This window comes from Diospyros lotus, chromosome 4 (genome assembly GCF_014633365.1).
Source record: "Diospyros lotus cultivar Yz01 chromosome 4, ASM1463336v1, whole genome shotgun sequence".
In the NCBI taxonomy this organism is placed as follows: Eukaryota; Viridiplantae; Streptophyta; class Magnoliopsida; order Ericales; family Ebenaceae; genus Diospyros; species Diospyros lotus.
The window spans coordinates 3482162-3496671 of record NC_068341.1 but is presented as its reverse complement, the minus strand read 5'-3'; the positions used below and the strand labels follow the sequence as shown (position 1 = coordinate 3496671).

At 40.8% G+C, this 14510-nt stretch overlaps 1 protein-coding gene across 5 annotated transcripts; it reads right to left on the bottom strand.

The window, feature by feature from the left end:
* Window positions 1-628: 628 nt before the first annotated feature.
* Window positions 629-14443, bottom strand: LOC127800635 (uncharacterized). Of its 5 annotated transcripts, none has more exons than XM_052335358.1 (7): window positions 14219-14443; window positions 13918-14097; window positions 13187-13269; window positions 2352-2438; window positions 1974-2122; window positions 1751-1858; window positions 629-1331 (listed from the first exon to the last, which is right to left on the bottom strand). In XM_052335358.1, the coding sequence occupies exons 2-7, from the start codon at window positions 14057-14059 to the stop codon at window positions 1142-1144; spliced, it is 759 nt and encodes a 252-aa protein (XP_052191318.1). In that variant the 5' UTR covers window positions 14060-14097; window positions 14219-14443; the 3' UTR covers window positions 629-1141. The 5 variants fall into 5 exon arrangements, with proteins under 5 accessions (XP_052191318.1, XP_052191314.1, XP_052191315.1 ...); XM_052335354.1 differs by having other exon boundaries at window positions 631-1331; window positions 1751-1882; XM_052335355.1 differs by having other exon boundaries at window positions 631-1331; window positions 1751-1882; window positions 13918-14086.
* Window positions 14444-14510: the final 67 nt, after the last annotated feature.

The window sequence follows — 14510 nt, the reverse complement described above, 5'->3', positions numbered from 1 at the left end:
TCCAAAGTGTGTCATTATTAAATACACATGTGCAAGAGTTAAAGGAGGGCTTGGCCTGGTCTTTAATTGGAAAAATGGGCAAAAGCTGGGCCATTTTCGGCTTCCCTAAGCTTGCACAAGTTATGATGGAATTGAATTGGGTCACAAAAGATGATGTTGCACGCCATTGCAGCCAGCCTGCAAGAGATAGGGTTGCACATGGTGTTCATGACCAAAGTGTGCAGTTGGCATGGAATAAAGAGATGAGTGTCAAACCCTTTAATTTGTCAATCTTTAGTTTATGTTTTTTCAACTTTTCCCTTTTTAGTACACTTAGCGATGCATGGCTGCTTCCTGGCTTTGGCTTCACTACAGACTACAGTTGGGGCTCTTTTGGGTTAATTAATTTACTGTTTTTGCATCTTCTCATACTTGCACTAATGTCATGTTCTTTACAAAAGTTATGAAATGACACCTTTTTCATTCCTAAATAATATAAGCCAGTTAATTCAAACCGTAAAGATTATAGGCGTAAAGTCAATAATTTTTTTAAGGAAATTGATATGCTTAGGTTGACAGCAAAGTATAATATATTAAAATAATAAATGACTTTTTATAACTGTGAAATACTATAGATAGATAATAAGTAATTAAGTACATAATTAACATGGCATAGGCATGAAGAAGCACATATCACTGTTAAAACATGGGTTATAGAAAACAGAGAGATCTGTCGAGGAATGAAGACATGTGATTTAGCAAAAACATAAATAAAAAAGAATGAAGATATAAAGGGCGCCTGGCAATTTGCAGCCATTCATCATCCCAAGACCTCCCTGAGATACAAATTTAAATCAATTAAATATGAAAGACAAAAGCACGCTCGGTGTTCATAATGCTTCAACAGGTATATCAGCTAGGATGCTGCGGGTATCATTCTATCAAGGACATTGCATCATCCATCAGTGTTTCAAACGCACTCAAGACAACCACAAAACCTCCAAATATGACTTGAATTTGGGCTCCCTCAAAACTGCCTGCCTTCAGTCTCTTGCAATCTATTTGACCATTTCTTCTCGAATTACTCCAGTGTTAAGATGGGAAGACCAATTAATCCTTGAAGAGAGACAAAATTTGGCTGGGAATAAGTAAAAGTATCCAGTTAAGGCTTCACATGCTCCCTGATGAACTGCTCCAGCTGAGCCACCTCACCAGTCAGACCAGAGGATTCTGCAAGGGTCACTTTGTTCTGGCACTGAGAGAACGCAAAGGCTTTGCCAGGTACACCAAGAGAGTACTCATTAGCAATATCGGCTGCTGATACAGCGCTTCTCGAGGCCCGGAGATTCTCACTACAAAGTGACATAGAATATGGATTGATCAAAATACACATTATAGTGAAGAAGAAACGGATAATTCACTTTAGATATACATAGATAACAAAACATACAAATAACTGGACGACTAAATGTTTATGAATCAGCAGCAAGAAAAATTCCCAGAAGTGAGCCAAAACGTCCAACTGAATGCCCTCTTTTCCGACAGTAATATCAGTCATGAAAATCTAAATATGTTCAAAACGGTGCATAAGTAGTACACTAGATTCTCTTCCTTGGACTCATGTCTCTTCTACCTACCACCAATATCTAAGAGGCACATAATTTTGACAGCCTAAGCAGTCACACGATCTCACCCAAGATAAGGTAATTTAGGAGACAACAGAAGCCAGCAGCAATCAAAAATCAACTGAGAATTGAGATTCAGCTCTTACATTTCCTTTTCCAGCTGTTTCCGTATGAACTCCTTTGTGTGTGCAGTAACTTTATCCACTTTGTTGCAGAGGATAAGTACTGGAATTTTCTTCTTCACAACAATTGCCCTGGTCAAAATATCATAGAGGTACCTTTTTCACATAAAATAGCGCACATGTTAGAATCATACCGTAACCCATGCATACTTGGATCCTTATCTCATATATTACATGATGCACATACTCTGAAGCAGCACGACAATTTGGCAAGAATTCCAAAGAGTCAACTACAAACACTATGCCAGCTACTTTAGGGAAGAACTCATCTAATTTGGGTCGAAGATGAGAATGGCCGGGAATATCAACAATGTGAACAGGCTTTATTTTGTCCTTCTGTCAATGATACATAAAGTGTCTTGTTTAGTTCAAGCAAATCTCTAATTTGACAAGTGGCTCTGGACAAGAAGATGAGAGGGAAGCAATCAATTGCAATCAGTAAATTCTCAACACATGTAAAACATAAAATTGCCAAACAACCACACAAAATTGCAGATAAAAAACACATTGCTAATAAAACACTTTCTTGATTTATGCTTATATTTCACGCACAAAAGTATATTACCTTACTCCTTTCCGAATGAAGCACAAAAGTACCTTTATTTGGTTCCATTGAATTCACAGTACCCTGATGGGAAGAGCCATCTTGCAGCTGGAACACGGACAGATTAACATCCATAATGAGCAATCAGAAGTTTGTATGATGAAATATAAAATGCCTGATAGTGAGATGCCCATACAAATGGGTAAAGGTATCCATTAATCAAACTAGATGAAAAGGAAACAAATTTAGAAACAGTTTAAATATAAACTCAGGTCACTGGATTTAATGTTTATGTGGCTAACCATCTCCCATTTGGGGCATTTGAATCAGTGGCTGATATGATGCTAGAAGAGACTATGAAGGGGAAGAGAGGAGCAGCTTGTAAGGGTGCTGCTGCCAGCTAAAGAGATGCTGAGGACAGTGCTACAAAAATTGCTGCTGTCTCAAGGGAAAGGCCACACAGGAGCAGGAGGGTCCCTAGACGGTATCAGGAGTAGCCAATAGAGTAACTAAAGAAAAGAGTTAGCAAGAACGAGCTGGAGCCTGGAGCTTGAGCTGAGGCAGAATTGTTCAAGAAAGATTTGCTGGAGCAGAGCACAGCAGAGATGGAGAAGCAGAGGAACTGACCCCAAAGTTGTTTTCAGTTGGCTGAGTTGTTCAATTTAGTTAGGAAGTTGTCAGTAGCTTAAAGGAAGTTAGCATTCATCTTGTTAAACAGTAGCAGTTGTAGTTCATTCTAGAGGCAATATATTAAAGAGATGCATTACGTTGTATTGAGACAATGAAGATAAGAAAATTCTTTTCTCCTTTGCTTGTCTATTTCTCCCCTATCTCTCGAGCATCCTCTCTTCACTTGATTCTCAATCATCTTCCTGACATCTGCAGGGGTTGATTACTGACTCCTCACCAGTGAGATTGTCTTTTATCAGTGGCCATCAAGTCCAGTGTTGGGCTTTGAGACCATCTAAATACTTTAGAAGAATGCTAAGAGGGGGAAAAAACTTGAATCAGAACATGTTGATTGAACATATTGTCCAAGAAATAAGATTCTACATTAAAAATGCCAACAACTCTTCAACGACGTCACCAATGACAATTTTTTTAAGTTCATATAGCTGAACTACTTGTCATGACCCCGAGGATTCCCAAGGATAGAGTAGGAAATATAATAGTATTTAGCTTACATGCATTACTATAAAATTTCCTTTCTTCTTTTTGTTATAACTAATTGTTTTGGCTATAGGCAGTTATAGTCATTGTTGTAACTGCACATGGGTGCATGTGCAATGCTGTGAGGCTATATAAGCCACAACTAGAGAGGATGGAAGGCATGCTTGAATGAATGAAAGAAAATCTGATTCTCTGTCTCTACAATTCTCTCTTCTGCTCTCTCTCAATTCTCTCTAATTTCTTCTCCATTCTTCTTCAATTATCCCTCTATACATTCTATTCTTGACCTTAATTCAATCGGATCCTTCCGATTGCCAATTTCAGCCCGTTATGAACCCTATGTTCATGACAAATGGTATCAGAGCCAAACATTCCTTGGCTGTAATTCCTACAATTGGTAGCAGTTGATTCCGACGACTCTCGGCGGAATCAATAGAGCAAAGACTTCGGGTGGTTCCAGCGAACTCTTGAAGAGCTGCAATAGAATTGATCGAACTCATAGGGAGCTCCAACAGAGTCGATCAAATCCTCAGAGACCGCAACAAAGCCCATCCTAAGATTTTGATTAGTTCGACTATAACTAAGCGGCAGTCCTCAACTGTTGAATTGGATTTGGACGATTCCGGAAGGTGGTTTCCAAAGTGAATGCAGGCAACTTCTAAAGCCATATCAAAGTCGCTAAAGCAGAGTTAGCGAATTCGGGCCGAGGCGAAGAACAATTCAACCGAGAGAAAGAGCAAGGCGACTCGGCTCAGAACTGAAGGAAAATTAGACAATGAGTGCAATTCCATAAGGCGACTCAAGTAACCTTCTGTGCGAACTTGGAAATGATGAGGAAGAGTGACTCTCAGTTGTGAATTTACTGAGTGTTGGTCAGGAATTCCAAACGAGTAGGTCGGGTGATTCCGAATTGAAAGGTGACTTGGCCAGGCAAATCCGTTTGAGATTCCAACAAATCTTAATGGTTAGGCTCATGTTTGGAAGGCGCAATTGAGAGGTTCGATTAGGCGAGTATTGAAGGAACAAGTGGAGTTGATCTAAGTTAGGTCGTTGTAATCCAGTGACCCGCGCTTCCTGGTTGTGAATTCAACAACTTCCAACAGCTAATTCCAGCGAGTTCGATTAGTCTCGGTTGTTGAAATTGAGACCGATCATAACCGAAAGGGAGTAGTAATTCTCAGTTCAAAAGCTGCAATGGTTTTACATAAATTTCAGACAACTTCTTATTCAACAGATCTGGTGAATTCTAGCATCCTCAATTGTTGTGATTCCGATTATAATTTTCAGATGACAGTTAGGCGATCTAGAGGACTCTAGAAGGCCGATCAAGTCGTTGTAATTGTGTGACTTCTTCCGTTGCTACAATAGACTTGACCTTGAAGCATAACAGTGGTTGCAATTTGCCACTTATTGGATCAATTTAAGAGGTGATTGGGTGAGGCAGTTACAAAAGGGAAGTGTGGGGATTTATGATGGAAAGAGCTGTGGTTTCTTGCCCTATTGCTTTTCTAGCCAGTGAGATTTTGGCTAGGAGGAGTAGTCCACGCACGAGGACATTGGAGTCTCAATCGCAGCAGAAGGGTGTTGCATTTTTAGGGGAACGACCTGCTCGTGAGACCATTGGGAGTAGTGCATACATGAAGCAGATGAGCCCTCAATTACAGCAGAAAAATGCTTCACTTTCAGCTAGAATGGAGCCTCAATGGCAGCCAAAGAAGGCTGCATTTTCAGTTAGCAGCAATAGGGACAAAGGAACAAGCAACGGGATACATGATACGAGCAAGGAATTTGGCCTTATGATACGCGAGAAGCTGCAAGAGTTTGTGATGATCCTTATTAAGAAGTATCATTACAACTTTCCGGTAGAATACTTTAATGATTATCACAGAAGTTTTAACAAAGAGGAATTCCTAAAAATGGAGTAACCGGAGAAGAAGTGCAACATCAGATATGAGATTAAGGGTGAATGGCATTATCCAAAGGGAATCTGTAATGAACAAATTGATAGGGAAGGCAAAAGGAGAATTAAAGGAACACACCAATTCCTTTGGAAAAGAAGTTCTCGATGATGACGTTTTTGGGATTTTGCAACAAAATCAGTCCAACTTTAAGGAAAAAGGAGAAGTGGAAGAAGAGAGTGAGGAAAAGGAATTGGAGGATGGCATTCAATTAATTGACAGCCTCTCAAACACTCTTACTAGTGATGAGACACTTGGCCAGGTGTCAATCATTGAAAAATCGTTAGCTGGAATTGAAGTTGCAGTAGCTCCTAATGCGAATGTTCACAAACAGCCTTGGTATGAGTATCCAAGGCAAGTCTACAATCCTCCATTGCTGCGTTTTGAGGATGCTATTGATATTTCTACAACAAAGCATGGTTGTGGGTTGAAAGGGAAGACAATAACTGCAACTAAGGATGAAGGTCTACCATTCTTACTTGTATTGGATGGTAAAGAACTACTAATGGAGGTCACAGAGATGGATAGTCTTTACATTGGACTCCAAGTTTCAGTGTCAGCTCCCTGAAGCGGACAATGGTTCTCAATTGAATAGTAGAATAGAAATGGGAGAAGTAGAGAGAGAGAATGATCAAAAGATTCTCATATTCTTCATATTCGTAGGAGAGAATTCAGCACTCTATATAGCTAGATTCCTAACCTCCCATGTGCTGTAACCACCTACATGTGCATGAGAATGTACATGTTGCTAATGCAGCAACTAATTAAGTACAACCCTCACAGCTAGCTACTACCATACTGCTCTATTTTACCCCTTAACTATCACTAATTACAGCAACTCCCCTTATAGCAAGTTAATACATGACAATACCCCTCCTCATCAAAATTTTCTTGTCCTCAAGAAACATTGAGAAGGCTTGCCACTCACGAAAACTGATTGAGTAATTTTGGGAGATATTCCCAAGTATTATTGTCGGAGTGTAGGCCCGACCATTTGACTAATACTTGAGTGATGGGGGCTCCATGCTTGTAGAGCACTCTCTTATCTAGAATAGCCCGAGGTTCCTTAGGTTGGTCCTCACCTTGTAGAGAATTAGGCAAGGTGGAGCTGACTTCTTGTTCGGCCACCGATTTCTTGAGAAGCGGTACATGAAATACCGGGTGAATGTTAGAATTTTCCGGAAATTGTAGTTTGTAAGCCACACTACCCACCCTTGCAATTATGGGGAATGGACCATAGTATTTTGGTTGCAACTTTGAAATAGGTCCTTGAGATAGGGATTTTAGATGCCTCGGGTGTAGCTTCAAATATACTCTTTCCCTTCTTGGAATTCCCTGTCACTTCTCTTTCTATCCGCGAACTGTTTCATTCGGTTCTTTGAATTGGCCAGCTCGATCTTGATCACTTGTAGAGCCTGTTGCCTTTGCTGGAGGTATCTAGGGCTGCAACTGATGATGTCTCTCCAACCGCAGGAAGTAATGGCTGTTTGTAACCATAAAGTGCTTCAAAAGGAGACCTTTTGATGGCACTATGGTGGCTGGAATTATACCACCACTGAGCAGTGGCCAGCCACTTATGCCAGGATTTTGGTTGCAGGAAACATGTACACCTCAAGTACATTTCTAGACTTTGATTTACCCTTTCCATTTGGCCATCAGATTCCGGATGATAGGCAATTGACACGTTCAGCTTGACCCCCAATAATCGCATTAACTCTTTCCAAAGTGTCACGAAACAAGAGGAAGGCCGGAAGTATAAGAATTTTTGTTGCAGATATTAAGTATAGTTAGCTATTTTCTTTCCATTATTAATTAGAGCCCTTTTGCATTTCCAGCTGGTAATTTGTTAGGCTGTTATGCCAGGTGTAAAGGAGGCTAGAATAGGACAAAAGAATCTGTTAGAGGAGAGAGAATATGCTGTGACAGCCCCTATAGGTCCTATAAATTCTATGTCAGTCTGCTAGATGAGCATGAATGAATTAACCAATTTCTGATTCCATTCTTTGTATTCTCTCTCCATTTCTCTCTCTCTTTCTCTCATTCTCTCTTTCTTCCTATTCTAACTTCCCTCCTCACTCACGATTCTCTAGCGCCTGCTTCCAATTCACTTCGAGTTGGAAGATCGGCTGTGGCCACAGCGCAGCTGTGACACAAAGTAGGCTAGTAAAAATCTTATCCCTATCCGATACTATAGCCTTGGGTACCCCATGCAATGCTACTACATGATCCATGAAGATCTTAGCAATTTCTCTGGCAGTATAAGGATGAGACAGCCCCACAAAGTGGTTGTACTTGGTGAATCGGTCTACTATTACCATAATACAATCCTTCCCTTCCGACCTTGGAAGTCCTTCAATGAAATCCATGGAGATACTTTCTCGGAGATACTTTCCCAAGTCCACCCTGGAATGTTTAATGGTTGTAATAATCCCGGATAGGCCACATTTTTTGTTTTGCACCTCTTGCAAGTGTCACAACCCATCACAAACTCCATAACATCCCTCTTTAGTCCCGACCATTGAAAGAGTTGTCTCACTTTATGATAAGTATTGACAATTCCAGAATGTCCTCCCATAGGTGAATTATGCAAAGCTTCAATCACCTTGTGTTTGAGCCTTTTGTCATTTCCCAAAACCATTCTTCCTTGGTACCTAATGATGCCATTTACCAAAGTATACCCTGGTTTAGCCGTCGGATTGACCACTAACTGCTGCAACAATTCTTTAGTTGCCCCGTCTGCTTCATAGCTTGCACTAACTTCTTGGCACCAATCTGGAATCACCACAGTTAATGCAACTGCTTGGCCCCCTTCAAAACACCGCAACAAGGCATCTGCTACCTTGTTCTCCTTCCCCTTCCTATATTGAATAGAATAATTGAGCCCCATTAATTTTGTCATACCATTTTGCTATAAGTGAGTATGCAACCATTGTTGCAATAAAAATTTCAGACTTTCATGGTCTGTTTTGATCACAAATGTACCTCCTTCCAAGTAGTGGCGCCATTTATCCACAGCCATCAATACAACTAACAATTCCTTCTCATATATACTTAATCCCAGGTGCTTAGGTGCCAATGCTTGGCTCAGGAAGGCTAGGGGTCTCCCCTCTTGAACCAAGACAGCCCCGATTCCACTTGCACACGCATCCATTTCCAGTATGAAGGGTTTGCTGAAATCCGACAAACCTAACATTGGAACCTTCCTGACAGCTTCCTTAAGGTCGACAAACGCCTTCTCTGCCTCATGACTCCAATGGAACCCATCCTTCTTCAATAACTCGATTAGGGGTCGGCTGATAATTCCAATAATTTTGACAAACCGACGGTAGTAACCAGTTAACCCCGGAAATTCCCGAAGTCCCTTTACACTGGTGGGTCGCGACCAGTCTAACATGGCTGCCACTTTGTTAGAATCCGTGCTCACCCCCGTTTTAGATATAATGTGGCCCAAGTATTCCACTTGTTCTTGAGCAAAGGCACATTTTGACTCTTTAATATACAATCGATTGAACCTAAGGACCTCAAAGGTGATTTTTAGGTGGTAAATGTGCTGAGCAAAGGAAGGGTTGTAGATTAGAATATCATCGAAGAACACCAAAATGAATTTGCGAAGGTAAGGTTCAAAGATTCTATTCATCAAGGACTGGAAAGTAGCTGGGGCATTAGTGAAACCGAAGGGCATTACAAGAAATTCATAATTTCCTTGATGGGTCTTAAAGGCCGTTTTGTGAATATCTTCGAGTTTCATCTGAATTTGATGATAACCCGACCTAAGATCTAATTTGGTAAAAACAGTGGCATACTTAAGTTCATCAAGTAAGTCTTCTACTATAGGTATTGGAAACTTGTCTTTGACGGTTATGGAATTTAGTTAACGGTAATCAACACAAAATCTCCATGAACTATCTTTTTTTTTTAACAAGCAAAACGGGCGAAGCAAAAGGACTGTTGATGGGTTGGATGAGCGATTTTCTTAACATATCTTTGATAGGTAGCTCAATCTCAATTTTATGTTTAGGAGGATATCGGTATGATCTTATGTTCACAGGCTCAGCTTGAGGTTTCAGGTTAATTGAGTGATCAAAGGTTCTTTTGGGTGGAAGGGAGTGGGGTTCTGCAAATAGGTCCTTATACTCAATCAAAAGTAGATTAAGAGAGTCTAGCTTGCTGTTGACCATTACGTGTATCTCTCCTTCTTGTTTAGTGATTTCTTCAGTAATTTCCACTGCATGGAGGGAGAAGAGTTGAGCCACCTTTGGAAATCGACCCCTAGACATTCTCTGCAGCCGCTTCCCCGAGATGACCTTACACACTCCCACCTCCGGATTGCCCATTAGGACCTTTTTGCTGCCATCCTTTTCGAAAGTCGCCTCCATTTTATTGAAATCGAAGCTGATTGGACTAACTCCTTTCACCCAATCCACTCCCAACACTACATCACAACCCCCTAACTTGAGCAATCTCAGATCTGTTGAAAAATTTTCTCCATTCATCTCCCAACAAAAGCCCCTACAAGACGACTAACTCATCACCTTGTTACCGTTGGCAACCGTTACTGATAAGGGATGGGATAGGCTCACCTCACGCCCGAGCCTTCTTGCCACAGCTTCATCCAAGAAGCTATGGTTACTCCCACCATCTACGAGGACCATGATAGGCTGATTGTTTACTCTTCCTTCCACCTTGATAACCTTACTATTCTTCACCCCTTTTAAGGCATGTAATGAGATCTCCCCTTGATTCTCCCTCTCATTTTCTGATAGGTCTTCTCCTTCCTCAATATCCCCGTCTTCCCCTTCCAACAGTAACAGTTGTCTCTTACACTTGTGACCCTCGAAGTACCAATCCCCGCATTTGTAGCATAAGCCAGCTGCTCGCCTTTGCTCTAGCAGCTTGCCTCTCGTGGAAGGAACAGGATTGGTGGAAGGTAAGGCCAAGACACCTCTGCTATGGGACCCTCCTTCTCTTGGTGTCAATCTATTTACTGCTTGCCACCCTCCTGTTATCACCCCTCTCGTCTGATTCCTTTGTTTTTTTCATCATTGCCTCAATAATCATTTCCTGTAACCTTGCACTTTCCGCGGCCTGCTTCACCATGTGGGGTTGTAACATCTTTACCATAGGTCGCACCTCATCCTCTAAGCCACTAATGAAACTCGAAACATAGTATTCCTCAGATAACTGAGGATTGTGCACCATCATCATCGATCTCAATTCTTCAAATTTCTGCTAATAGACCTGGATCAATCCTTCTTGTTTGAGTTTATTAAACTCTTCGAACTCATCTCTCATGCTTTTATCTCCGAACCTCACATAGAGGTCCTCCACAAACACACTCCAAGGGCTTCCTTCCTTAACCACGAGCCACGCCTAATACCAAGCATCTCCCATATCATTCAGGTAAGCAGAAGCCATGGTGATCTTATGTTGTTCCGGAATTTGATATAGGGAGAAAACTAATTCACATCTTTGCGTCCACCACCTCGGATTCTCCCCTTCAAACAATTGAATCTCGAGCTTTGGCATGGGGTAATTTGGGTTGTGTCAATTCACCGAGGCTCCATGTCTCCTATCTCTTACATTCTCCCCCACCATGTCCGTATCAAACTCAAACTCCGACGTTCCTACCGGTTGAGGTTCTATTCCCACTCTAGGAAAAATGGGCTCCGTTCTTTCTCTCGGGGGAAACTCGGGAGAGAGCCTTATAGGTTGTTGATTGGTGAACATTCGCGCAATCAACTGCATTTGCTCCATCATCTGTTCCCGCAACAGAGTGTTCTGCTCGCAACTCTCCACTCTCCAACGTTCCATTGCTTGGTCAATCCGAGAATCGACTCCAGCTCCAATAGAGGTTTCGAGTGTTCTCACTCGATTCTGCATCTCCGTTATTATCGTTGTCACCTGTTGTAGTTGAGACTCCCTTTGTTTCATTCTCGTTCCGTTGGCCATGGTTATAATTCTGGTGATTACCAATTGATGCCCAAGAGCGTGCTCTGATACCAAGATTGCAAGCTCCCTGAAGTGGACAATGGTTCTCGATCGAACAGTAGAATAGAAATGGGAGAAGTAGAGAGAGAGAGAGAGAGAGAGAAAGAATGCAGGAAAGAGAACGAGAGAGAGAGAGAGAGAGAGAAAGAATGCAGGAAAGAGAACGAGAGAGAGAGAGAGAGAGAATGATCAAAGATTCTCATATTCTTCATATCCGTAAGAGAGAATTCAACACTATATATAGATCGATTCCTAACCTCCCATATGCTGTAACCACCTACATGTGCATGAGAATGTACCTGCTGCTAATGCAACAACTAATTAAGTACAACCCTCACAGCTAGATACTACCATACTACTCTATTTTACCCCTTAACTATCACTAATTACAGCAACTCCCCTTATAGCAGGTTAATACATGACATCTAGCTACTAAGTATGTTTGTCCATGTCCATAGATGGGAGAACAAGCTTGATTGGATAACTATTATCGGGAGTGGTTGTTTTGGGCTTGAACTCGATGAAGTTTTCCTTATGGAAGTTTTGGGTCAACTTAGGCCTGGAATTGATCTTGGAAACCTAAGAATGAAGATGAAGATGCCTAGAAGGAGAAAGAAGGAAAGATGAATGAAACAGATTGAGAGAGCTGGTATTGGGTAAGAGCAGTGACCAATTGCTGAAGTTCTTGGGGACAAGAACTTTCTCAAGGAGGGGGGAATTGTCATGACCCCGAGGATCCCCAAGAATAGAGTAGAAAATATAATAGTATTTAGCTTACATGCATTACTATACTTTGTAATTTCCTTTCTTCTTTTTGTTATAACTAATTGTTTTGGCTATAGTCAGTTATAGTTATTGTTGTAACTGCACATGGGTGCATGTGTGCAATACTGTGAGGCTATATAAGCCATAGCTAGAGAGGATGGAAGGCATGCTTGAATTGATTAATGAAACTCTCATTTTCCTCTCTAAATTTCTCTCCATTCTTCCTCTCATTTCTCTTAACTTTCTCCCTAATTCTGTTCAATCTCCCCCTTCATTTATTCTCTGTTCTTCCCCTAATTCCTTCCAATTCCTTCTAAGACCCTATCTAAATCCTAGGGTTATGACAGTTCTTTCCTAACATCACAATCGGTCCAAATTGGGGAATTAAATAAATAGCTTCGTCAAAAGAACATGGTTTCAGGCTATTAGCTCAGCCTGGACATGGAAACCCCATAAAGTAATTTCAAGAATGGAATGACTTGTTTCTCTTCTATTTGTGCAACTAATCTCATTAATAAAATAAAGTTGTCATGAACCTAGGGTTCATAACAGGGTTGGATTGGCCATCAGAAGGATCCGATTGAATAGAACGGAATGATTGGAAGAAATGGGGGAAGAAATTAGAGGAAAATGAGGGAGAATTGCAGAAGGGAACGAGAGGGAGAATGGGAGAGAATTCTAGAGAGAAAAATGAGAGATTCAATATCAATTCAAGTATAAAATCTTCTATCCTCAGTTGTGGCTTATATATAGCCTAACAGTCTCCCACTTGCACCCATATGTAATGTAACAAACAGCCCAACTGCCTAGTAGCTAAAAACAAAGCCCTATAACAGAAAATACAAAGGAAATGTAAACTCCTACTATTATATTTACTAATCTATCCTTGGGAAATCCTTAGGATCATGACAAAAGCATTGAAGTACATGTCAACCAGTACAAATATGCAACACAAACAGTACACCAATTGCATACCTGGTAGAAAAGAACAGTTTTTCCACTTCCATTTAGTCCAGTCAGAACAATAGTGTTGGGTTTTGTGCGCCTGAACAAACTAACTGCATAGTCAAGCAAGGAGGAATGATTTGTAAGTTTGATTCAGACAATACTCAGACAATGGAGAATAAAGTCCGCGCTTTGACTCAAGACAATAAAATAAACACTGATAAAAGACTCACCTTTTTTTGTTGGGTTGGGGTGGGAAGCATGTATCGGAAAGTGGAACTGATGCTTGATTTGAAGAAAGCATCACTAAGTCCTAATCTTTGAAAGCAATTGTTCTTAAGGATGATAAATTAGAGTTTAACATTTAGACATTTAGATGTCCTTCCAAAAAGTTGGCGGGCACGTATGCAATATTGTTGAATTTCTAAGCGAAAATAGTAAGTTAGGAATGTAAACACGGGCTTTGCAAAATAGTTCATTGTATAGTGTGAATGGTACTGAGTTCCTCTTGCAATAAGTCTACCTTGCAGACCCTTATTCCAACAAAACTAAACTAAATGCTTGCAAGATCATGCATTTCTTTAAGAATTGACTTCAATTCTGCTGTTATAGAAGAATTAATCCAAACTCATGCCACATTATCAGCAAACCAAGAATGGTAATTTGCACTGTATAAACAAATAGTAAAATAAACAACCCACAGGAAATTACCAAAATATGGAACCATTCAGAAATGCAAGTGCATCTGTCTCTTGACTCACCTAATAAGAGGAGGATGGTAGTCAGCAACAGAACCCCAATTGCGGCGTAAAGTTGGGGTTGAGGAATCTGATGAATCAATGTCTCAGATTCTTGGAACCATTCCTTCATCTGATCCTTCAATTCAAACCCATCCTTCACCATGTTTGCTCACTCTTGCGATCAACAAGACTACATGCAAACTTCAAAATTTTCAAATCAGATCTACAAAAAGTGTCCATTTGAATTTGCAAATAGAATGAGAGTGACAACTTTTATTGATAGTAGGATGGCGACAAAAATTTGCTAAACCAGTTAAAATACCCTGGGGAAGCTCGTGAATTACACAAACCCTATAATTCTTTGTCGTAGTCAAACTTTCTGAGACCCGCCGGGGTAATGGGTCGCTTTCTAAACCAACCCAAACTGGTAAAAGAGAAGAGTCAGAATCCAACTAGGAAGCAGTGAGAGGACACCGAAAGTTGAAGGCGAAGACGAGATTCAGGGTGGTCGAAGGTTTCTGCTTCTCTTGGATCCGAGAGAAGCTTCTGGAATGTGTTCGGTGGTGACCTATTTAGCGATATTAAAAAATTATTTAAACTGAAAAAATAAATTG

Excerpts from the sequence above, each read along its gene's own strand:
- LOC127800635 (XM_052335354.1), bottom strand. The coding sequence starts at position 14,059 with ATGGTGAAGGATGGGTTTGAATTGAAGGATCAGATGAAGGAATGGTTC. Across the intron at positions 13,270-13,917 it reads TACCATCCTCCTCTTATTAG|TTAGTTTGTTCAGGCGCACA; the intron begins GTGAGTCAAGAG and ends TTGACTATGCAG. Across the intron at positions 1,332-1,750 it reads AAACAGCTGGAAAAGGAAAT|TGAGAATCTCCGGGCCTCGA; the intron begins GTAAGAGCTGAA and ends GTCACTTTGTAG.